Source organism: Ranitomeya variabilis, chromosome 7 (genome assembly GCF_051348905.1).
Source record: "Ranitomeya variabilis isolate aRanVar5 chromosome 7, aRanVar5.hap1, whole genome shotgun sequence".
NCBI classification, from domain to species: domain Eukaryota; kingdom Metazoa; phylum Chordata; class Amphibia; order Anura; family Dendrobatidae; genus Ranitomeya; species Ranitomeya variabilis.
In genome coordinates, this window is record NC_135238.1 from 34,971,117 (window position 1) to 34,998,302 (window position 27,186).

The 27,186-nt window shown below is 42.2% G+C and overlaps 1 protein-coding gene across 1 annotated transcript; it reads left to right on the forward strand.

Moving 5' to 3' along the window:
- The first annotated feature begins 289 nt into the window (after window positions 1-289).
- IL4R (interleukin 4 receptor) lies at window positions 290-25,351 on the forward strand. The gene is made up of 10 exons (XM_077274804.1): window positions 290-520; window positions 9,256-9,368; window positions 13,114-13,252; window positions 13,336-13,508; window positions 14,869-15,020; window positions 15,836-16,001; window positions 18,406-18,505; window positions 21,322-21,394; window positions 21,910-21,956; window positions 22,042-25,351. Exons 2-10 carry the CDS (start codon window positions 9,278-9,280, stop codon window positions 23,555-23,557), a joined length of 2,457 nt encoding a protein of 818 aa, XP_077130919.1. The 5' UTR covers window positions 290-520; window positions 9,256-9,277; the 3' UTR covers window positions 23,558-25,351.
- The last annotated feature ends 1,835 nt before the right edge of the window (window positions 25,352-27,186 follow it).

Here is a 27,186-nt window from a genome sequence, read left to right on the forward strand (position 1 = left end):
CGAAAACCTGATGTGTAAAAGTAGCCTTAGTAAATATCTCAGAGTCTACCAAATACGGAATAAGGAAACTCGTAGATTGGGAGCGGTTCCAATAATCATGTCAAACTTTATCTGTTGAAAATCCACTTTCATAACTTTCGGAACTCTCTACCTTTCAGTATGTATTTTTGGGATATGTGCAGCTTTTTTTGCACTTAAACTTGAAGCCACTGGAGGGTTTCGAGCACTAGAGTTTTATGCTTCTTTCCCAGCTGGAGGAGAAGATAGTTTTAATTTGCATTCAGTCCCTGCCCACAAAGCCGGTGTCAGAGCTGGGAAACTATGCAATTTCAAAGTACAGGCGTAGAACAAGAAGTGAATTCAGTAGGCTGGACTATCCTGCCTTTGAGCTGAAGAGGAAATACGTGTGATGTGACGATAAGAACAGCAGAAGAGGCATTTCTGGGCCATGTAACTATGAGAAGGAAAAATATGCCTTCACCTCAATCTCGTCAGACAGGTGACTCGTGGAAAACATAAGGTAAGTCTCCCGAATCCTAGCCATTTATCTATAGGGAACCTGGAGCTGTCTAGGACTGGGAAGGGATTCTTGATGGACTCTCATCTAATGCTGGCCATATGCTAAACATTAGGTTGGGCCTGACTGTAGTCAGTCAATCCTACGTTGGACTGTTCGTACAGACAACTTGACTATCGGCTACACTGGCAGATCAGGGACATTAAGTTTATTAAAAAATAAATAAAACAAGAAAGTGGGCAAATGATTAACATGATCATGAAATCTTACCATACATGTTTAGTTTCAGCCAAAAAAGTTGTAAATAACCAAAGTGGTCATGGTTCATTTCGGCAACTTTCATCTTATCTATATGACCAGATTTAGGCATTTGATCTTAAGATGTCCAATTTAGGTGAAGATATCTTTAAATCTAAGAATTATCATGGTGAAACTTTGCACCTATACATTCCTCCTCGAAGGTGCTAAGATTTTTGGTCTTCTTGACAAAGTTTAGTATCATATAAACGTGTGACCACTTATAAAAAAGATTTACCTACCGAGCATCAACGAGGCTTTACTGAAGAAGATTTAGGATCGTCTTACAGAAGTGAATAAGAATCATCAAAGATGATGGCGGCTGTCTTTTCTGGGCTTATAAACCTTGAAATATGGTTTATATGTCCTACTGTTGGCATTCTAGATAGTTTTATTGATCAGGACAGTAAACTGTAGAGAAAGTCACCACTGAGTGAGAAGAAACCGATAGAAGAAGGTCTACCTACTTAGCTTCAGCAAAGCTTTGTTGTAGAAGACTTCAGGATTGACATATCGGACTGACTAGCAATTATTATGGATGATGGTGGCTCTATTCTAATTTTATAAATTTGACAAATATAGATGAGCTGCCCAATTGTTGGCATTCTTTTTTTAATGATGGATACCTGTAGCTCAAGACCAATCCAGAGTGTAAACTGTAGAGAGCCACCACACAAATCGGGGCGAAACATAACCATATAATCTGCCAGGTTAATGTTTAGTTATGTTACATTACATCTCATATTTCGCTCGATTTGTTGTCGTTTTACAAGTACAAAGTTGATTTTGACTCTTGTACGATGCAAGGTGGTATCACATTTTTCCATATGTGGTGGCATCTAAGGGTACATTCACATGTAGAAATTTTCTTCACTGCAGGTTTATTTTTCCTCGGCGTTTGGAACAAATCTCACACACTTTGCTGCTAATGTACAGTGTCTTGCGAAAGTATTCGGCTCCCTGGAACTTTGCAACCTTTTCCCACATATCATGCTTCAAACATAAAGATACCAAATGTAAATTTTTGGTGAAGAATCAACAAGTGGAACACAATTGTGAAGTTGAACGAAATTTATTGGTTATTTAAAATTTTTGTGGAAATTCAAAAACTGAAAAGTGGGGCGTGCAATATTATTCAGCCCCTTTAACTTAATACTTTGTTGCGCCACCTTTTGCTGCGATTACAGCTGCAAGTCGCTTGGGGCTGAATACTTTCGCAAGGCACTGTAATATATTACAGATTCCCTGCTTGCAAATATGGCATTGAAAATCCACAGAATATCCTAAAGGTAAATTTACTGCATTATATTAACCTGATAAATATAGCAGGAGTTATCCCCAATCTTACCAGTCATGGCTGTCTGCTGAGGATGACCCAAGTCCTTTTGCCCTACCAGGCCCCATATTTCCTCCATACTACACTGTATACTGTATATACGCTAGATCTGTATATTTTTGCGGCTGGCTCACACGTGTTCCTCCAGAACTTGGCTTGCCACATATTTTGCTTCCTTTTCTGGTTTACAAAGCAGTGAAATGTAGAAGTGACAGTGATGAAAATTTGATAAGAATCTGTAGAACAAAAGGAACAAATGAAATCATGATGATCTTTATCCGAGTCGTGTGACTCTCACTGCAGCGTCCCCACATGTCACACAGAGAAGGGGCAGTTTCATCACCGTTTAGCCGCTTATCACACCTTTATCTGCGGCACCAGACTTGCTGTCAGACTTCCCTGGCACATCTGTACCAACCACCGTCCTGGCAATGTTATATACTGTAACACTGCCTGTCTGCATAGTTATACATAAGTATTCTGTGTATGTAAGATTCTGTGCCATTGTGTTAGTGTCGCACCCATCGGATTGATCTTTCCTCATGTGCAGGACCTTGGGGACCCATGGTTACGACCACTAGCAACTAGCTAGCTAACTATCACTATATCAGTGGTCGTAACCATGGATACCTACGGTCCTGACCAATGCCTGCACATTAGAAAGGAGACATAGCAAATCAGAAGAACTGTACTAATAGGAGGTATTTGCTAAAATTATTATTACACCTACTACATATTGGGATAGGATCTTGGAGATGGGAATACCCCTTTAATTGTCATGTTGGCAACTAAAGTTATAAATCAGTCTGGTCACAATAACTGTCTTGTGTTAGTGGTCACGTATCAGAGTCAGCTGTAAGGATCCTGGATCACAGGCAGTTATAGGTGTCATATATTATAGGGAACCTGTCATGTCCCCAAACGCTATTAACATGGAGATATAGGGATAATCTGTGGGTTAATAGTGTTACAATGCTGAACGGCCTTATTAAAAGCATGATTATCAGGATAAAATTTACTGTATTTCTCCCAGGTGCCGCCGGCTTTCAGTCATAGAGGCGCGCATGGAGCGGCTACAGTCACCGGTCAGTACACAGAGAACGGTGGCTATAAGTACGTCCTGGCATTTTGATTGACAGCTAGCTCTGTACAATGCACCGCAGAGCGAACTGACAATAAAAGTGCCAGGGTGTAGTTATAGCCACCGTTCTCGGTGTACTGATCGGTGACTTTAGCCGATCCATGTGCGCCTATATGACTGAAAGCCGGCGGCTCCCGGGTGGCGTAAAGGTCATTTTCTCCTGGTAGCTGCATTTTTAGTGTGGTGGCAGGACAGCATTCTATTGCTATTATCCTGCAGATTAACCCCATATCTGCAGGTTAACTGTGTTTGGGACCTAGACAGATTCCCTTTAAGGTCAGGGTTGTGGATCAGGTGTACTAAATTCAAGGTCATGTATCAGAGTCAGGTATCAGAGTCTTATGCATTAGAGTCAATGTCTGGTATCAGAGTCAAGGCTCAGGATCCTGCATCGGGGGCAGACATGGGTGTCAGAGGTATCAATGTTGGATGTCTACATATGTCAGCTAACTAAGTCAGGGTCAGGTATCAGAGTCAGGAGTCATGTTCCTGCATCAGGTGAATGTATAGGTGTCATGGTCAGGTATGACTGTCAGAGCCTGGTGTATTAGATCATGGTCAGGTATCAGTCAGGTTTCATGATCCTATTTCAGGGTCAGGGATAAATTTTAGGTATTCGTATCTGAGTCAGGCTCAAGTATCCGAGTCAGGAGTTAAGTTTGAAATCAGGTATCACAGACCGGTTCAATCATAAATGTTGGGGATCAGAATTAGAAGTTAGGCTCTGATATAAATAAATATTACAGCTAGCGTCATGTATCAGTGTCAGACATCAGATCCTACTGCTGACAAACTAAGCTCTGCTACACCATGTGACATCAGCATGTCATATATTTATGGGAAATCACAAATTACGTAAAGACATTGAGTCCACAGATGTAGCAGAGTTGTAGCAGATGTAGCAGGAGTACCTCCTTGGTTAAAAATACTCCTCAAAAATGCTAGGTGGAGTATCTTTATCCTGCCGGAGAATATGTAGTGCAGGTCACCTGCTAGACAAGCGGTGGATACCACGTCCAGGACACCCATTCCTGCACTTCTTTTTGATATGCCAGTTTTTTGGTCACTGGCAAGCCACCGTACCTGACATTTTGCTCTAACTGACTAAGCATTACTCTCTTAAATGTGAGTTCCCCACGGCTATCTATTGGACCTTATAGTACACTGATGAAGGTCTTGATGACCAAAACGTTTGTGACTACTGTATTTTAGGTCACATTAAAATTCCTTCACTCCAACTCTCTTAGTGTGCCAAGCAATCTTTACCATTATGAGGAGCAGGCATGAACGTCAAACATCATTGTCAGGAGTTAGGTGAAAGGTTGGGTACCAAAGTCAGGGTCTGGTTTCAAAGGCAAAAATCCGAATCAGGGTTCATTATCTGGGGCAGGTCTCAAAGCCAAGTCTCATTGTAAGGGTCGGGTATCCAGGTTGGCCACCAAAGACAGAGAAGCAAATATCAAACCCAGGGTTCATTATCAAGGTCAGATATTAAGGTTGGGTACCAGAGTCAGTGTCTGGTTTCAAAGGCAAAAATCTGAATCAGGGTTCATTATCAGGGGCAGGTCTCAAAGCCAAGTCTCATTGTAAGGGTCGGATATCCAGGCCACCAAAGTCAGAGACTGGTTTTTGAAGCAAATATCAAACTCGGTTCATTATCAAGGCCAGGTATTAAGGTCGGGTACCAGAGGTTGGGTATCAGACATATTAGAGTCTGGATTCAGGGTCAGGTACCAAGTTTGGCTACCATAGTTAATTGTCAGGGTATGGCAACAAGGAAAGGTATCAGCTTGAGGGTTCAGGTATCAAAGTAAAGTATCAGGACCCAGTATTGGAGATGAGCATCAGAGTCTGGTGGCAATACAGGTCTTGTGATTCTGATGTTTGACTCCGATATTTGAGGACTCCCCATTACGGACACTGGATACTTTGTGCTATTATTCTAAGGTTGTTTCCAGCATGATACAATTGGGTTAATATGGATGGAATAAGTTTTATAGTAAGTGTCAGCAGGAACATGTCGGTGACACCTCACTGAAAAAAGCCGATACTTACCAATACATGGTGAAAATACCATCTGGTATCGCCCTTCTTTAAATATGGACCTGCTGATGAACTGCTGTTACCAGGGGACGCTGCAGGAAGCCACACATTTGGCAAACCCCTCTATATGACCTCAATATTCCCTGAAATATGAGTGTTCCATGCTTTTTCTTCTTTTTTTTTTGGCCTTAATATACAGATTTTACTAAAAATGCATCTTATTTGGAGCCTGGAATATTTATTGACTATCGCCCCTAGGTAATTTATACCAGAACATTTTTTTTTTTACCATATATTACCAAAAAGTTTCACAAAGTGGATTATGAAAGGTGCATGTATACAAAAAGACAGTTCCGCGAGTGTTTCAATGTGGAGAGGTATATTACTTTAGTTTTTTCCCCCAAAAAAATGGCAGTGTCAAACTTTTAAAGTGACATATAGGTGCCAGAAGTGTAATTTTGGGCCATAAACCCTGCACCCTTAGTGGTTACACCCCTGATGTGTAATGTTTGGGCTATAATAGTGAAGATTTGACTTTGATAACCCTAATTCCAAATAAGTTGGGACGCTGTTTAAAATGTAAAGAAAATAAGAATGCAATCAGGTGGAAATCTCTTATAGCCATATTTTTTTTCACGGCACAACGTAGAGCACAGATCAGAAGTTGAACGTTAGACAAATTTCTATTTGGAAAAAGTTAACTCATTTAGAAATCGATGGCAGCAACACATCTGAAAAAGTTGGGACATGGTTAACAAAAGGCAGGGAAAGTGAGTGATACGAATGAGAAAGAGCTGGACGAAGTCACACGACTGTGTGTAACAAGAGCATGTTAGAGAGGCAGAGTCTCCCCGAAGCAAAGATGGTCAGAGATTCACGAAGCTGTGAACACCTGCGTCTAAATATTGTAGAACAATTTCAGAAAAATGTTTTCAATGCAAAATTGCAAATCTTTAGTATCTAACCATCTACCAGATGTAATATAATTAAGATATTCAAGAGAAGAGGACCATCCAGCTTGTTATCAGCGCACAGTTCAAAAGAGATTTCCAAATTGTTGCACTCTTGTTTTCTTTACACTGCGTTCCAATTTTTGGGGAATTGGTTGTTGTATATTAAGAAAATAAAACAATTCCATTATTATCTATTATTGTATTTGATCTCCCTGCGGCATAGGTAGAGATAACGGAGGCTGACATGAATGATGAACTGCGTTGTGCTAATGGTTGATTGCCCCGATCATACATCTCTAACATTCCACCATCATGTCACATTTTTTTTAATTGGCGTTCTCTGGGTCTCCTCAAGATTCAAAAACCCGGGCGTTACTGCATCCACTCCTCCTAATTTAGCTATGTCCCTACCAGCAGTTTGTTCCATAGAACAGGTCTATTCCTATAGGTTTCCAGAATGATTGTGCTCGTGTAGGGTTAACGACAATACAAGGAGGGAAAAAAAGTCACAATAAGAAACAGATGGTCCTATGACGTGTACATGTCAACACGGAGATTAATTCTGCAGAACTCGAAGAGGAATTAGGAGTGTGTGCTTCAGGAAGGGAAGGGAGGTTCTTATATTTATTATTTTTGCAGGACTTGGAATAAAACATTAAAAAGATTACAATGTAATGCTGGGCTTAGAAAATATTGTTAATATTTCAGGGCTTAAATATACTAATAAATCACAACATTTGTAGGTTTAAATAAAAAAAACACACAAAAATTGCTACATTTTAAGGAAATAAAAAAAATACAAAATTCACTTAAATAGGGCCAAGTTGTTATATATCATTAACCCCTTAATGATGCATCCAATATAAATGTTTGCGCTCTTCTTCCCCCCCCCCCCCCACTCCCATGAGCCATAAATTTTGTGTTTCTGTCCACGAAATTGGATAATGGCTTAGATGACTTTTAGTACTGACATCATAAAAAAATTGAATTCCAAGAGTAAGGCAAAAAAATAAGGTTTTGTTTTACGGCTCCGGTGAAAATGGACCTGGCAGCAGGAGTCTTCAGGTTGGTACAATTACAGCTATTTTTTTAAATTATTTTATTAATAATAATAATCTTTATTTTTATGTAGCGCTAACATTTAGTAGCTCCAAACATACACACCGCCCCTAAAACATATTATTCTGGAAAGTTAAAGATGCCTCCACCACAGCCTCTCTGATTTGGATGTAGAGGGGGCATCACGTTGACAGCACTGCAGTCGATCACAGCTCTCCGCAGCTTTTGCCATTTACATACTGCAGAGCGCTGAGCTCGGCGATTGGCTGCAGCGCTGTCAACATAACATCACCACTGCAGCCAATACACAATCAAAGACACAATGATGAATCAGTAAAGCTAAAAAAGTGAGGGTAGTTTGTTTTGTTCTTTTTACATTGAATTGAGCAGGCGGGCAAAGGTTTTCTGAAAGGCTCAAAATTTTTATGGTGCTAAACACAAGCAAGAGTGATGCTGTTTCTGTAAGAAAGCAGTCGCGTATTTCTAATCATAGCCAAATGCCTGTCATTGTATGGTCTGTGAGAAGCAATGTGTAAGCTATTTATCTGGGTATTAAATGGCGCTATTTATCTGGACACTGTGGAGCTATTTATCTGGACACTGTATGTAGCTATGCATGTGGGCACTGTATGGAGCAATTTATTTGGGCACTGTTTGGAGAAATTTATCTGGGCACTGTTTGGAGAAATTTATCTGGGCACTGCGTGAAGCTATTTATGTGGGAATTGTTTTTTTTCTGGCACTGTATGAAGCTATTTATCTGGGCGCTGAATGGAGCTATTTATCTGGGCACTATGTGGAACTATTTATCTGGACACTGTATGTAGCTATGTATGTGGGCACTGTATGCAGCAATTTATCTGGCACTGCATGAATCTATTTATGTGGGCATTGTATGGAGTTTTTTTTATCTGGCACTGTATGGAACTATTTATCTGGGCACTGAATGAAGCTATTTATCTGGGCACTGTGTGGAGCTATTTATTTGGGCACTGCATGGAGCAATTTATGTTGGCACTGCGTGAAGCTATTTATGTGGGCATTGTATGGAGTTTTCTTTCATCTGGCACTGTATGGAACTATTTATCTGGCACTGTATGGAACTATTTATCTGCAATGAATGGAGCTATTTATCTGGGCACTGTGTGGAGCTATTTATTTGGGCACTATGTGAAACTATTTATCTGGGCACAGCGTGGAGCTATTTATTTGGGCACTGCATGGAGCAATTTATGTTGGCACTGCGTGAAGCTATTTATGTGGGCATTGTATGGAGTTTTCTTTCATCTGGCACTGTATGGAACTATTTATCTGGCACTGTATGGAACTATTTATCTGCAATGAATGGAGCTATTTATCTGGGCACTGTGTGGAGCTATTTATCTGGGCACTGTGTGGAGCTATTTATCTGGGCACTGTGTGGAGCTATTTATCTGGGCACTGTGTGGAGTTATTTATTTGGGCACTATGTGGAACTATTTATCTGGACACAGTGTAGAGCTATTTATTTGGGCACTGTATAGAGCTATTTATCTGGGCACTGTAAGTAGCTATTTAACTGGGCACTGTAGGAATATGGCAGTATATTCATATAAAAGGCGAGCCTATTGCACACTGCTGTCCCTTTTCCCTCTGACATGGAAGGTAAATTCTGCATTACAGCCTGTATTAGACCATAGAGCTGCGCTCACACTTCTATAGCCTTCCGAGCTGAACTGTCTTTGCTGCCTCAGAGGCTTTTTCTCATGACTTGCTTTCTGAAAAGTGTCTCTTTTAGGCATTGTACAACGATCAGATGAAGAGTCCCATTTCCTATGTCATTATCGAGGTGCAGCTAAGTTGTTAGTGTGTGATAATGAACTTGTCTCAATATGACTTTGACTTCTGATTATTGTTATTTAATCTGCAGGCTCTGCTAAAATCTCTTTGAAATGAAGACAATGACAGTCTTGCGGATGGAATCAGAGATTGCACGGATCAGCTTGATATGGATTGCCGTATTAGTAATTGCACCAAGTGCCTGTAAGTTATCTGCGCTATATGTGTATGTGATTGTGGATATTTTTTTTTACAGTTTTCCCAGTTTTACATAAAGTTTTATAAGTGTATAATAAAACATCCTTCAATTGTTAGATGTCATCGTTTTCAATATATCTGCTTGTTGTCAGTGAACAGGGGCATTCTTGTTTACATCCATAGACCAAAAATACTTAAAGGGTAACTGTATTTTCAAGTCACTTTCAAGAATAACCTGTCCTGTGTGCATTAAGGATATCACTACCTCTGATCATTGTATGACTTGTACCCTGCATTTTCACCTGTTTTCCCCTCTGCATGCTCAGTCTTTTAATTTGCATTTGATTCTGAGCTGGAAGGGTAGATTAGCTAGTATAATGACACCGCACAGCACACAGAGAGTAATTCCTGCACTTCATACCTTAATTAGCACACAGAGAGAAGCAGCAGCAACATAGTGGACAATATACAGCAGTACTGAGCTGTGTAGATGTGAATCCAGCTCTAGGATGATGTAAAAAAACCCAACTTGTTAGACAGCTCAGCACGATCTTTCTGTGTCTCCGTCTGCTTGTATCCTCATTCCTCCTCTACGGAGTCTAGGTTGAGCTGTTTTTTCAGAGTGAATAAGTTCAGGGGTGGGGATGGAGAAGGAAGCTGAATTCTCTGAGATTATATAATGTAAAGGGATTTTTTTTTTTTTACAAAAATATATACTATTGATCTTCGTAAAGTTTGTTGAAAGTACACTTCTTTTTAACAGGCCTAAATTATAAAGTAAAAAAAAAAAAGTGTATGAAATCACAATTCATGATAATGGTGAATAACTAATCCCATATATAATCAACAATTTTTGCATAAACCAACAATGCAAATGAATATAAGAAACTTTGTAATATATCTTATCAGAAAAATATAATTATCATCATTTTCTGTGAAAAAAAACTATGAATACTGAGAAAATCTGTCTTGGATAAAACAAGGCAAAGTAACTGAGGGATCAGATTACAGCTGCCTATTGAAGTCTATAAAGCTGTCTATCAAAGTCTATGAAGATGGGAATGGGATGGAACAGTCAGTGAGAGACAGAAGGAGGTATAAAAAATCCACAGATCTGCTGCTACTTTCTATTAAAATGTTTTATCTCATCCCAGTGTAGTATTCACAGCTACACTGCACAGTAGTGCTGTCAGATGTCTTCCAAGCTGCTGCATCTGAACATGTACTACATATATACAGAGAAACAGGAATTCTTCATGGCTCAGTGAGTCATGTATGGAAGATATAGCAGCTAGGTTCCATCTACTAACTCAGAAACAACTGAAAATTAGAGATGAAGACCACAAAGAGGAAAGCTTGTGAAAAAAGCAGGACACACATCATCTGATGACCAGATATAGTGTTATTCCTAATGGACACACAGGGTGGCTTATTTTGATTGATCTGAGGATCAGTTCTATCAACCCAAGAAGGAAAAGTGCTCAGCTTATCCAAGAGCATGAGCACAGTGCTGGACAGATTCAATAGAAAATCTATGAGTTTATGTATAAAATTACCTACAGTGCCTTGAAAAAGGAATCATAAATGTAAACTTTTCCGCATTTTTTCACGTTACACCCACAAGCGTAAAAAATTATATAAATGAGGTATCGCTGTAATCGTACTGACCCGCAGAATAAAACTGCTTTATCAATTTTACCAAACGTGGAATGGTATAAGCGCCCCCCCCCCAAAAAAAAAAGAAATTCACGAATTGCTGGTTTTTGTTCATTCTGCCTCCCAAAAATCGTAATAAAAAGTGATAAAAAAATGTCATGTGCCCGAAAATGGTACCAATAAAAATGTAAACAGGGCAGTATAAAGGGATCCCTATGGAGATGGAGAAGTATAACGGGGTCCCTAAGTTAATAGGGCAGTATAAAGGGATCCCTATGGAGATGGGCAGTATAAAAGGGGTCCCTTTGGAGGTGGTGCAGTATCCTTATACTGATGGTGGTGCTGTATTCCTGTACAGACAGTGGTTCTGGTATTGTAGTCATGTACTGGTGGTGGTTCTGGTAATGTAATAATGAACTGTTGGGGGCCCTGGTGATGTAGTCCAGTAGTTGTAGTAATCTTTAATTTATTAGACTCGATACATGATCATTATAAGGTCAGTGTTTTGGACTGAAAATACAGTCATCTGAATGAAGCGATATACTTATTAGCCAGTCAAGTGTTTGACTAAAGCTCCATACATTTTAGACAGCTGTCCTATGTTCTCTATGAGAGAGCTTCTGCCAGACATCTCTGGTGGTAGCTTGTCTGTTGCAGAAAAAAAGGATCAACAGTCCAAAATCATACATGCAAGATTCTAATCTCCCCTGGCAATCATTAGTCAGAGGTATTCATACACAGAATCTGTTGATTTTGGCTGGTTTGGCCAATTTTAAAGGGGTGGTCCGTACCTTTGTTTCAGGGGCTGGGCTAGTCCCTGCTCTGTCACTCTGTAATGTGCACGATGTTAGTGCACTCTCTGGCTGGCTCAGATCAGAAATGATGAGCCGACAACAGAGCGCACTGTCATTGTGCATATCGCACAGTGCACATTGTTCCTGAAACAAGTGTCATCGATAACGATTAATTTCAGGGAGGAGGCAGAGGCTGCACCAGTGACCGCAGCCTCTGCTTCCTGATGATGCTTCCTTTGAGTATCCCAGCATCCACTGGGATCCTCAAACAAAGCATCATCAAAAAGGAAGTAGTAAAACAAGAAAAAATTGTGTAGCAGTTAGATAGCGTAGTTAGGGAAGGATAGGGATTTTTTAATGACAGCATACTAGAAAATCTATTTGATTATGTCATTAAATAGATAGGCATTTAGGATGTATACTGGACTAAACAATTTAATTCCACATGTGAGTGCCGGGATCCTTGTTGTCCTTTGTTCAGATGAGAGTAGAACTTTTTGGGCTAAATGCAAAATCCTATGTGTGGCAAAAATCTAACACTTCAAATCACCCTGAAAACACCATCCCCACAGTCAAACACGATGGTGGCTGCATCATGCTGTGGGGTGGCTTTTCTTCAGCAGGGATGGAGAAGCTGGTGGGAAGATAGATGGCGCTAAATACAGGGCAATCCTGGAGGAAAACCTGTGAGAGGCTGAAAATATTTTCAATTTCCAGCGATACTACAACCCTAAACATCCTGCCAGAGCTACAATAAAGGGTTTAGATCAATGCATATTCATGTGTGTGAATGGCCCAATCACAGTCCAGACCTAAATCCCAGTTCGAATCTGTGACAAGACTTGAAAATTGTTGTTCACTGACACCTCCATCAAATCTCACTGAGCGAGAGCGAGTGTGGAAAGGGGCAAAAATGTCACCTCTAGATGTGCAAAGCTGGTAGCGACATACCCCAAAAGACGGTGGTCCTACAAAGTAATGACTCAGGAATAAAAATGCACGTCACAATTTTCCAATTTATATTTTTCAAATATTTAAAAAACCACGTATCATTTCCTATACGCTTCACAAATGCTTGCTGCATAAAATCCCAATAAAATACATTTAAAGTTGTAGGTATAATGTGAAAAAATGTGGAAAGGTATGAATACTTCTTCAAGGTATTTGTATATATTTCCTAATGGCTGCAGGTTACAGTTTTGCAACAACTGGAGAGTCGTAGACTGAAGATGACATCTATATAATGAATGTATTAAGTTCATGGATATATATTTATATGTGTTTTTTTTCCTAATTTACAGCACAAGACCTCCCTAGGATTACAAACTTGGTCTGTGAGAATGATCTCGATTCAAAAATGGTCTGTTTTTGGGAAGTCGTGAATGGAGGCACTAACTGCAGATCAGATTTCCAATTACAATGCATAGACATACTTGATCAGTAAGTAACAAAAATTATAAATCCAATATATAAATGTGTAGATATTTCATAAAATATTATTTTTTTTTATTTTTTTATTTCAGAACCCATTATTGCCAGGATATAGATAATGAATATCATGAGAACTTCAAAATACCTAATAAATGTATCTGTCACATCGATAAGTTGCCAATTATAAAATTTGAATCTTATACCATAGTAATTGAATCAAAAGGGCAAATCGTGGACAAAGCAGATATAACTATTTCCACTTCTGGTAAGATATTCGTTTTCTGTAAGATTGTGTTAAAATTTATGAAAACATCGTCGGCTCCAGTTTTCTCAGGGTCAAAATGAAATAACTGAACTGTTGGCCAGAGAGGTTTTTATTTTTTGCCATCATTTTTTTTTTAAGGTTGTTATCTCCCAGGACATTTAATGTGTGGTCTGGTTTACAAGACCCATGAATTCATTGTTGGTCGGGGTTTCATTACAAAAAAAACAATGTAATACTTCATTTCACCTGTGGGAGTGCTGTAGGGAAACTAAACACTTGCTACTTGGCGCTCCTGATGAGTACAGATGATCAGATAACCAATATGGGAAGGTGGGCGGCGTTCTCAGGTTCAATTCTATGGGAGTTCCGAAAAAAAAATAAATCACTAAGACTATTAGTTCATCAATTTTCATAAATACCATACTTACCCTTTTTAGAATATATAATTATCTTCATCCATACTGGCAGCTGATTGGCCTATCATGTGATCTCTCATACACTGGTGAACTATGATTGGTCAGCACATTCAAGCTAGTGTGAATAGGTGCCAACCATAAGTTAAAAAACAATAAAGGTTGCACCATGATTTGCCAAGAATGATTACTCTAGAAGATTGGTACTGCATTACCGCCATAGAAAATAGGAAAAAAAAAGCGCTATATACTGTATATATGAAATATTCATCTGCAAAAATTGCTATGAAAATTACAGTACAATGAAGGTACTTAGTGCATAGATTGGCCAATATATGTGAGCTCAATTGCCACGTCAAGGCGTTTTTGGTCAAAGTCATAACTAAACATATCTACTGGCTCCACCCCATTGACTCACTCAGTGATAGGCAAACCCCCCGGACTCATGCCCCTGTAATTAAAACTTCCTTGATGAAAGCCTAACAGGATAGTAAAATATGTTGCTGAAGTGAAGACTCTCAAGAGGAGGTGTTTGTTTGTTGATGGCCTTTATCACCTATGTTAGATGCTGGGGCCCCTACTGATCACTTGTATCGGGGACGAGAGTTCCTGTTCTAGATCGTTTGTGTTTAGAAGTCTGTAAGAAGCACTCTCTATAGGACATGCTATAAGTGTCTGATAGATGAGGGTCACTGGTGTTCTGTGGCCAGTGTGAACAGACGGAGGGTATACTTCTATCGGAGTTCAGAAAGCACCCTTGTGTGGATGTTTTCGGAACTCCCATGGAAATGTATGTGATGAGAGAGCCGAATACATGTGGAAAGCTGCTCCTGAGATCCCAGAGCTGCCAACCAGTTCAGTATCTAACCAGTTCCTCCACCAGTTTTCTGGATTGTACTCAGTATCGGTAATCTTGAAAACCATTTTTTTTTTTTTTTTTTTAACAGTTAAACCAAAGGCTCCATCAAACTTAAATGTGGACGTGACAGATCCAGAAAATGGGGTTGTCCGCTGGAATACTAATTATGAAGACAAATACACCGTTAGAGATGATCTATCCTTTAATATCCAGTTCATCTCCAAGAAAGACAACAAAACGGTAACATGGAAGTTGGATTCTGATGGAATTCCTCACCATGAAAGGGAATCTGTCAGCAGGTTTTTGCTATGTAACCGGAAGACAACAACATGATGTAGTGGATAAAACAAAGATTTCAGCGATACCTCTCTTATCAAGCTCTGTGGTTTTCTTTTCCTGCAATGATTCTTTTAGCGCCAGGAGTTTATCATTGCTAGGAAACAGCAGCACCTGCCTGGTAGTGTGACTCCGCCCCCTCCTTTGATAAGCAGCTCACTATCTATAGCCATTGTGTATACAGAGCCTGATGTGGGCGGGGTTAGGTTTCTCAGCTCTGCTTCATTGCTAAATCTAAAAACTCTGTGTCAGAACTGCTGCACGTAGTCAAATAAGTAATACATTGCTGGAATCAGGGTTTCTGTCGCTACATCATTCTGCTCTCAGATGAGGTAGCAAAAACCTGCTGACAGATTCCCTTTAATGACAGGGACTGGAATTTTTCTTCTTAAAATCTAAAGGCTGGAAACCAGTTTAGACCTAGTCTCACTGCTAAGGATGGATAGATTAAATTAGATCACACCCATTTCCTGCTAAAATAGTCAGCAGTGAGGGACACACTTCAGGAGACTCAAATAGATAGATAGATTGCCCTATGTAAACAGGTGTTTCAGCTCCAGAGCTAGAGAGCTTTTGTCCAAGTATGGTGCTGGTTTTGGTAGAAGGTATTTATATTGTTCTTTAGGACCCATTTTGAAGTGAGGATGTGTTTTGGGGCAGACAGCTGTTACATAACTGTTTGCCGACAGCCCCCTATAACCGGCTCCCTGCATCCACAGGAATTAGAGCACGACCTACCACAAGTAGAGCCCCGCTACACGTTCAGTAAGAGGCAGCTGAGCCGAGGCGCCAAGTACCGAGCCCGAGTAAGGACCACGTACACCGACAAAGGGGAAACCAAGGAATTCCACAGCGACTGGAGTCCAGACGCCGTGTTCACAAACAGTAAGGAAGTTGGGATCGGTCATTTTTTTGTTTTTTTGGTGGGGGCAATGGATCTGACTTTTTTACAATGATGCCAATTCAGGGTGCATATGATGTTTTGATCGCTTTTTATTGTGCCGCCCAATTAATTCTCTCTTCACAGCATTTACCATACTTGCTTAATTAATTTAATATTTTGATGGTTTGTACTTTTTTAGTACCAAATATGTTTATTATTTTTTTTTTATTTCTTTATTTTTAAAATAGGAAAGGAAGAGAGGATTCAAACTTTCGTTTTATATATTTTTTGCCCCCTTAAAGTGAGGTGAACCTGTGATCAGTTGATCGCTTGTTCTATATACTGTAACACCACAGTATTGCAGTATATAGGGAAAATTATGGTCTCCTATGAAGCCAGACCAAAGGATGGGCTTCACAAAAGGTCTAGGATGGCACCAGTAGGAGCCATTACCACCAGGCCATCATCACCCTTTCCTTACCTGCTGGCTGCATGCTGGCCGCAATATTGGATTGAAGTTCATGCTGTGTCCTCCGTAGTACATGACTGCGCAAGTAATCTTGCCTTGCGCACGCGCAGTATGCTTTGCCCAACTGCGGGCAAAGCCGAAAAGCATTAGTGCGCATGCGCCGGCGCACTATGTCCCGGAACACAGCGAAATACTTCCGGGACATAGTGCGCCGGCGCATGCACACTAGTGCTTTTCGGCTTTGCCCGCAGTTGGGCAAAGCATACTGCGCGTGCGCAAGGCAAGATTGCCTTGCGCAGGCATGTACTACGGAGGACACAGCATGAACTTCAATCCAATATTGCGGCCAGCATGCAGCCAGCGGGTAAGGAAAGGGTGAATCAAACACCCGAAAACCCCGCCCATATGACCGCAAACCTGTCCCGCCAAATTCAGGTGACCGGTTCCCTTTATGGAGCTGAATAGCAGCGACTGCTGATGGAGGTGAATGACGACTGTGTATGACGACTGTGTAACACAGCCAACACCCATTATTTGCGGAGTGGACACAGATTCTAAGCTCATTCCATAAACCGGCACCAGACCATCACAGGGATTCATTTCTTGATCTATTACAATTGGTGGAGCTCAATATTTCTTTGACAAAGCTCACCTATGTAGACACGAAGTTAATTCTGGTTGCCTTCTGCCATCACTAGAGAATGTATTGTACACAGTTATACATTGCTCTCCTTGATAAAACAGTATGCAGTAGGCTCTTCTGCTCCCTCTAGTGGTGACCACAGACAGATTTGTTTTCGTACGTGTCCACTGATAATTGCTCTTAAAATATACAGCATGGTCATCTTTGGACTCCATTTGGCTCCCAACTGTAATGTAGCCTTGTAGGTGAAAGCTTGGCAGCTCTTAATAGGGCTTCAAAAGAGAGCTTGTACAAAACCTATGTTTATCAGGTCCCAGTGGAACCCTGGCCTTCACCCTTTAACCCTTGTACAGGGATGTAAGGTTACACAGGGCCCCCTGGGTTACAACCATGAAGTAGCTGCTGGCTGGTGGAGCGAGTTGGTAGAGAGAAGGGTTGTCAAAGCCAGGACGGTACCAGAAGGCCAAAATCCCCCATCACCGACGGCTGTGCGAGTGCAGTGTTGCCTAGTGGCAGGTTATTGCCAAGTCTCTGTGCTGGGAATGTTCCTTGGTGAGTTACAACCTGTGAATTGTCCTCTAATCTAAAGTAAAAGTGTAAAAGTGATGAGAGCCAGGTGGAGATGCTGACTTCTACTGCGTAACTGCAAGGATGGGGGAAGTTCATGGATCAAACCAATTAAAGGTTTTGTCCAAACCGTGGATAATGCCATGAGGCAGATTTCGGTGCACAGTATGTAATGAAGTCAGGGTAAAATGACCTTGGTAAGGCTAGGTTCACATTGCGTTAGGGCAATCCGTTTAGCGCTAGCGGATTGCGTTAACGCAATGTTTATTTAGGGGCCGTGTTTGGGGTCGCGTTAACGTCCCCACTCTCGCAGATCCCCGATCTGCGAGAGCGGGGAACGGACCTCGGGCGCGCCGCGGACGCTGCAAGCAGCGTCCGAGGCGCGTCACAGAAGAACGGCACATCACTAGCGCGAGCCGAAAAAGGCACGCGCTAGTGATGCGCTGCAGGAGAAATTTACATTGCTGTCAATGGGCACGCTAACGGACCCGTTGCACGGCGTTAATTGCGACATTTTCGCCGTGCAACGCTGTCCGTTAGCGTGCACACATTAACGCAATGTGAACCCAGCCTAAGAGATCACTGATTCAGCGACCCCATATCTGGTCACAGACTGTAGAGTGGGCGAAACGCGAACCCTCAAGGGTGCAATTTAAATGCAAGCTAACTCTGCTCTTTGTAATGGCTGTCCTGAGAAATGACACCATCCTATCTCATCTGCTTATAGATTATAACCTGACCCTAATGGACATAAAGTGGGTGATCATCTCAATATGCTGCATCACTGTAGTGCTGATCACGGTATCCTGCTACATCGTCATAATCAGGTGAGAGCAAAGGAAGAAAAGTCATTTATGGCTAAATCCTCCAGGCACCGTTATTAGTAAGTGACTGCAGCTCGTAGCCACGTGACCTGCTGCATACTGAATGCAACTCTCAACTACTACCCAATTCATCCCATCCACCAGACCACTGCTACCCCATCCATCCCATCCACCAGACCACCACTACCCCATCCATCCCATCCACCAGACCACTACTACCCCATCCATCCCATCCACCAGACCACTACTACCCCATCCATCCCATCCACCAGACCACTACTACCCCATCCATCCCATCCACCAGACCACTACTACCCCATCCACCAGACCACCGCTACCCCATCCATCCCATCCACCAGACCACCACTACCCCATCCATCCCATCCACCAGACCACTGCTACCCCATCCATCCCATCCACCAGACCACTACTACCCCATCCACCAGACCACTGCTACCCCATCCATCCCATCCACCAGACCACTACTACCCCATCCATCCCATCCACCAGACCACCGCTACCCCATCCATCCCATCCACCAGACCACCGCTACCCCATCCATCCCATCCACCAGACCACCGCTACCCCATCCATCCCATCCACCAGACCACTACTACCCCATCCATCCCATATACCAGACCACTACTACCCCATCCATCCCATCCACCAGACCACTACTACCCCATCCACCAGACTACTACCCCATCCATCCCATACACCAGACCACTACTACCCCATCCATCCCACTACTACCTCATCCATCCCATATACCAGACCACTACTACCCCATCCATCCCATCCACCAGACCACTACTACCCCATCCATCCCATATACCAGACCACCGCTACCCCATCCATCCCATCCACCAGACCACTACTACCCCATCCATTCCATCCACCAGACCACTACTACCCCATCCATCCCATCCACCAGACCACCACTACCCCATCCATTCCATCCACCAGACCACTACTACCCCATCCATCCCATACACCAGACCACTACTACCCCATCCATCAGACCACTGCTACCCCATCCATCCCATCCACCAGACATCTACTACCCCATCCATCCCATCCACCAGACATCTACTACCCCATCCATCCCATCCACCAGACCACTACTACCCCATCCATCAGACCACCGCTACCCCATCCATCCCATCCACCAGACCACCGCTACCCCATCCATCCCATCCATCAGACCACTACTACCCCATCCATCCCATATACCAGACCACTACTACCCAATCCATCCCACTACTACCTCATCCATCCCATATATCAGATCACTACTACCCCATCCATCCCATCCACCAGACCACTACTACCCCATCCATCCCATCCACCAGACCACTACTACCCCATCCATCCCATCCACCAGACCACTACTACCCCATCCACCAGACTACTACCCCATCCATCCCATACACCAGACCACTACTACCCCATCCATCCCACTACTACCTCATCCATCCCATATACCAGACCACTACTACCCCATCCATCCCATCCACCAGACCACTACTACCCCATCCATCCCATCCACCAGACCACCGCTACCCCATTCATCCCATCCACCAGACCACCACTACCCCATCCATTCCATCCACCAGACCACTACTACCCCATCCATCCCATACACCAGACCACTAGTACCCCATCCATCAGACCACTGCTACGCCATCCATCCCATCCACCAGACCACTACTACCCCATCCATCCCATCCACCAGACCACTACTACCCCATCCATCCCATCCACCAGACCACCGCTACCCCATCCATCCCATCCACCAGACCACCACTACCCCATCCATCAGACCACTACTACCCCATCCATCCCATATACCAGACCACTACTACCCCATCCATCCCATCCACCAGACCACTGCTACCCCATCCATCCCATCCACCAGACCACTGCTACCCCATCCATCCCATATACCAGACCACTACTACCCCATCCATCCCATCCGCCAGACTACTACTACCCCATCCATCCCATCCACCAGACCACTACTACCCCATCCATACCATCCACCAGACCACCACTAACCCCCATCCATACCATCCACCACCCCATCCACCAGACCACTACTACCCCATCCATCCATCCCATCCACCAGACCACTGCTACCCCATCCATCCCATACACCAGACCACTACTACCCCATCCATCCCATATACCAGACCACTACTACCCCATCCATCCCATCCACCAGACCACTACTACCCCATCCATCCCATCCACCAGACCACTGCTACCCCATCCATCCCATCCACCAGACCACTCCACTGCTACCCCATCCATCCCATATACCAGACCACTGCTACCCCATCCATCCCATCCACCAGACCACTACTACCCCATCCAGCTTGTACACTAGCCTGCCCGCTACTACCCTGGTGCACAATGGACAGCTTTCATCCCCCAGAAGTAATTTGTTTTTTCTTCTATATGGAAATTGAAACTTTATTTTCTTTCACTCTATGGTATTTTCTGCTTAAACGGGTTGCCTGGCTTGTGGATCAAGTCTGCAATTACTCTATATGACTGAAGACTTGTGAATCCTCACATTGCGTGCACAGTGCTCACTGTCAAGAATCTGGCCACACTCGGACTAGACTTGTATTGGGTGAGACAGCGCACATCTAGTCTGCTCACGGGACAAACCTGACAGCGAGCACTGTGAGTGCTGTGGGGATTCACAAGTCTGCAGTCACACAGAGTGACTGCAAACTTTATCTACAACTCCTTTAACTGTGTATTATGATTCTGGTAAATTAATGCTATAAACATTTTACTTTAACTTGTAGAACCAAGAAAAATTGGTGGAATAACATCCCAGATCCTGCAAAAAGCAAAGTAGCCAAGGGCAAACTGATACAGGTGGGTGAAGAATAAACAGGGTGCGCATGAGACTGGGCACAATACTGTTCATGGGTATAAGGACCATAGTCCCTCAATATATAGGGAAGTGTCAAATTGGATTTATCCTGCAACACAATGGAGTAAAAAAATCCTCAAATAGCAATTCATAACGAAGTATCAATCATGTTCAAATATCATTAGATAAAAGCAACAAGTTTATTATATATATAAAAAAAAGATTACAAACAATACATAGTTCAAGGTAAGTTTGACATGGTAATATCACATAATTTGACTTATCACACAGCCATTACCACCCCGTGAGCCCGCCCCATACACCCGCTTCTAACTTGCACCGTACATGTACAGAAGATGTCGTGAAGAGGTTAAAGAAAGGAGGGTCTAGTGGACTTGTATCCAAAATTTGAGACCCTTTGGTACAGGACTAACTTGCCAAGAGAATGTTTTGTATTGTACTTTGCATTTGTAAAATAAAAATTAAAAAAAAAAAATCTATATTTTTTTTTTTTTAGCATAATAATTTGAAAGCAGTTGGAAAGCCGAGTGCCGGAAAATCATGGTAAGTTCTTGCTTTACATCAGGAAATATTATGTAATTGGTGGCTCCGTGTTATCATGTTCTTTACTTTTCTTTCTTCTCACCAGTGGCAATTGGTTGAGTCAACTGGTGAAGGCACACACAATGTCCACAGAGGAACGATTCACCAAGGAACATCTGGTCAAAGACAATCCAAACCTCACAGGAAATAACATGAAAGTAATTATTTTAGAACCCGAGAAAGTAGATATTGAATGCTGCCTTCACCTGTTTCCTCGAGAAGATGACAACTTGTACCAGGGGGACTCGCCTGAAGATAAGGAAGACGTTCCTCTGATGATCACTGACTTTTCTATCGATAACATGTTTAGTGACATCCTATGCGACTCATCCACGAAGGTAACCAACTCCTTTGGGAGCTTTGGGTGTTCAGTTCTACGAGACAATTTTCAGAAAACTGAAAGACACCTGCAACTTTCCATAGTGTCTCAAGAATCTGGATATCAAAGTTATGATTCTGATGATTCTCCGGGGGATATAAAATCAGATAGGCCAAGTTCCTTATACTTTGACCAATCTTCTCTCAGTCAAGGTGATTTTTTGCCCTATGCTCCGGTATCCAGCATCGAGGGTGGCTCTCAAGTAGTTAAAGATGACATGTTCGTCAATTCTGGCTACAACAGCTTTGCCAGTGCTTTAGCGGAGGTTGGATGCGAAGTTACGGTAGGAGACAACGTATCACTCTTCTCTCTGGGCACAACATTTTGCCAAACCTATTACCACCATTCCAAGCAAAATCCAAAAAGTATTCTATATTCCAACACAAGATCTTGTCTCACTCAGTCATATGAGGATCATCTTCGACCAACTATGACTCCAACATCTCGTACCACGTCTGTGTCTGAAGTGCCAGGATATCAAAGCTTTAACCAAGCCATTCAACAAGGCGATACGCCTAGAAGTACCACCCGCCTTGATTTTGACTCGGGGTACAAGCCTTTTGAAAGCCTTACAAGGATCTCTACTTGCAGTTTGGACCACATCAGTGGCTCGTTTGACGTTGATGATCTTTACAAAGACTCGGTTCAAAATAATGGAGACCTTGTTCAGACTGGAACGGTCGTTGGTGGGATAGATCCTTGGGACGAGACTCAACATTCTGACTATCACTTAACGGAGTTAAACTTTTATAACAGGAAATATCCCTCTTATTCTGAGACTTCAGAAGATGAATCGGGAAAGAAGACTTCAAGCATTCAATATGGCATGGACAAGACCTTAAATGAAAGTCTTGGCCAGGAAGCCGGTAAACCTTTAGCTTTGACCTTCGACATAAGGAATTTGGCAAACACGGAAGGACGTAAGATGGCACTGGACTTAGAATTTGCCGGTTTTCCTACCAATATTCCTTTTTCTCTGGACAAGGCGCCAATCATTGAGGATCTCTTGGATATGAAAAGTCTTACGGTCAACAAAGGCTTCCCAGTGAAATTCGAGAACATGTCCTATTTTCTCCCTCTGTATTATTTAAGGGCAAGAGGAAGCAGCCAAAGTAATAGCCATATGCTAGTACAGCAAAACATGGACAGAGAAGACAATTCATACATGAAGATAGCACTGTGATAGAAATAGAAGTATAAAAAATATAAATCTATTTCTGACATTTACCAGAATTTTCCCATGAGAACAGAATGGGGGATTTTAATTTTCAGAGCAGAAGTCAATGTCTTTTTAAGCTTTGCTTACAGGAGTTATTCACTACGTTTTATTATTTTTAAAATACGCCCACAGTGGTCATAAATAAAAAAAAAATAAAAAATCATACTCCCTTACTAGATCTATGCTGATGTCTCCAGACTTCCTTTTTTCTGACAGGAGGAAGCAAGTGATCGCTGCACCAGAAGGAGGAGAGTGTTTTTTTTATGATGGAATGTGACTGCTGCAGCCAATCAGTGGTTGCTGTTTGGCTGCAGAGGTCACAGCTAGAAGAGAAAGCTAGGAGACCTGCAGTGGATTAGTGATAAGCGAGCGCGTCCTACGCCAACATTGCCTGCTCTAAACGTATGTATATAATTAGACCCGATTAGTGTATTTAAGATAGAGGAAAGCTTAATTTGTACAGTTTACTACGGAGATCTTCTTCAAAGTCACTATTAAAACACTATATGATGTATACAGCCCATGTCCTTACAGATTGTATATATGTATATAGCTGCCGTATGTATCGCTAGCCCCCATTGTGCTTATGTCGTGTCACATGTTGCCTTTTCTGGTCTATATGGAAATATAAACTCATGTATACTTCAGCAATAAAGTGAAACTATTGACCGTCCATAGTCTCCTCTCTATATAGTAATTATACCTGAACGTGGTAGTGTGTAAATGGGCTCTATGACTTCCATCTATCAGCAACAGACTGATTATTTAAAGGAATCAGAAAATGACCTAATTAGAACCAGTTTTGATTAATCAGGCGCCAATGTTTTAGGTGTCTTAAATATCCCGAAATACAATAAAATGGAGAAAAGTAAAATCAATTGCAACACCAATTACCACCACTAGGTGGGAGTACATGGTCACGTCACCTGGCTGCAGCCTTCCTGCATGTACAGTAGAGGGGAGCGGTATAAAGTATTGGGAGTGAACCTTGTCCATCAAGTTTTATGTTGAAAAGTGGCCAAGTATGGTGTAAAAATAAAACAAAAGCAGTTTATCACCTAGGATCTCCCATTGTGCTCTCCTATAGGTTCACTATAGGTCTTCTCGCTTCCTCTTCCCAAAGGGGGACGTTATGTGACTAAAGTGGCCGCTTTTCCAAAAATTAGAGTGGACACTTTTTTTCTTAGATTTGAAAGGTGACTTGCAAGCGCATTTCATGGTAAATCAGAAAAATGACATGTAAAGTAAAATCTAGAATAAAAAAAAAAAAGTTACTAGTTGCTTCAAACTTTTATGAAAGCACAAATGAAAGGAACAAATTTGCGACTTTTCGAAAGATTTTACATCAGTTTTCTGGCATAAAAGCTTTGATGATTTTTTGCTTTACCACTTTTCACCAGTTATTATTGAAAAAAAAAGAGAAATGTGAAGAATTGTATGTGAAAAAAACTTTTTCTTTTAAAAATGTAATTGTGTAATCGAACGTTTTGTATCTAATATAAAATTTGTGCTCAATTTTTTACCATTTCACGATTCATATCCAGAGGTTAAAATCTATACAAATCTAAAAGGTTTGAGGGTATGTGCACACATTGCAAATTTACCTGCAGATGTTTCTGCACTAAATCCGCAGCTCTTAGCAGATAACGCAGGTGCGTTTTTAATGCGGATTTGATGCGTTTTTTGCACGTTTTTTTTTTTCGTTTTTTTATGCGGATTTGTATGAGTTTCTGAAAGCTTAATAAAGATCTCTTATTGAACAAGAAAAAAAAAAAATTGTGATGTCATTTCTTGTCCAACCTACTCTTTTACATTTGTCCAACCCACACTCCATTGCACAGATAGATATGGGATAGACAAATAGATCTATAGATAATATTTATTGATCTATGTATAGATCTATCTCATTCCTTCTATCTATAGATAGATCTATATAGATACATAGATATATCTATAGATAGATATATGAATAGATATATCTATCCATAGAAATATCTATGGATAGATGTAGATATATATAATTATTATAGCGCCATTTATTCCATGGCGCTGTACATGTGAGGAGGGGTATACATAATAAAAGCAGGTACAATAATCTTGAACAATACAAGTCACAGCTGGTACAGTAGGAGAGAGGACCCTGCCCGCGAAGGCTCACAATCTACAAGGGATGGGTGAGGATACAGTAGGTGAGGAAAGAGCTGGTCGTGCAGTGGTTGGTTGATCGGTGGTTACTGCAGGTTGTAGGCTTGTCGGAAGAGGTGGGTCTTCAGGTTCTTTTTGAAGGTTTCGATGGTAGGTGAGAGTCTGATGTGTTGTGGTAGAGGGTTCCAGAGTAGGGGTGATGTGCGAGAGAAATCTTGTATGCGATTGTGGGAAGAGGAGATAAGAAGGGAGTAGAGAAGGAGATCTTGTGAGGATCGGAGGTTGCGTGCAGGAAAGTACCGGGAGACGAGGTCACAGATGTATGGAGGAGGCAGGTTGTGGATGGCTTTGTACGTCATGGTTAGGGTTTTGTACTGGAGTCTCTGGGTAATGGGGAGCCAGTGAAGGGATTGACAGAGAGGAGAGGCCGGGGAATAGCGGGGGGACAGGTGGATTAGTGGGGCAGCTGAGTTTAGAATACATTGGAGGGGTGCGAGAGTGTTCGAGGGGAGGCCACAGAGCAGGAGGTTACAGTAGTCAAGGCGGGAGATGATGAGGGCATGGACTAGGGTTTTTGCAGATTCTTGGTTTAGGAATGTACAGATCCATGAAATATTTTTATGTTGAAGGCGGCAGGAAGTGGAAAGGGCTTGGATATGCAGTTTGAAGGAGAGATCAGCGTCAAGGATTACCCAAGACAGCGAGCTTGTGGGACTGGGGAGAGTGGGCAGCCATTTACTGTAATGGATAGGTTCGTTGGGGGGGTCGCGTGAGGAAAGATGATGAATTCTGTTTTGTCCATGTTAAGTTTGAGAAATCTAGCGGAGAAGAAGGATGAAATAGTGGACAGACATTGAGGGATTCTGGTTAGTAGGGAGGTGATATCTGGTCCAGAGATGTAGATCTGTGTGTCATCAGCATAGAGATGATACTGAAAACCATGAGATTCTATGAGCTGTCCCAGGCCAAAGGTGTAAATGGAGAAGAGCAGGGGCCCAAGGACTGAACCTTGTGGGACTCCGACAGATAGGGGGTGAGGAGGTGGGGTGTGAGTGGGAGACGCTGAATGTCCGGTCTGTTAGGTATGAGGAGATCCAGGATAGGGCCAAGTCTGTGATGCCAAGGGATGAGAGGGTCTGTAATAATAGGGAATGGTCCACTGTGTCAAAGGCAGAGGACAGGTCGAGGAGGAGGAGGACAGAGTAGTGTCGCTTGCTCTTGGCGGTTAATAGGTCATTGGTGACCTTAGTTAGGGCAGTTTCAGTGGAGTGGTGTGACCGGAAGCCTGATTGTAAGCGGTCGAAGAGGGAGCAGGAAGATATATTGGAGGACAGTTCAAGATGGACGTGTTATTCCAGTAGTTTTGAGGCATAGGGGAGAAGTGAAGTGATATAGGGCGATAGCTAGATACAGAGGATGGGTCAAGAGAGGGCTTTTTGAGGATAGGT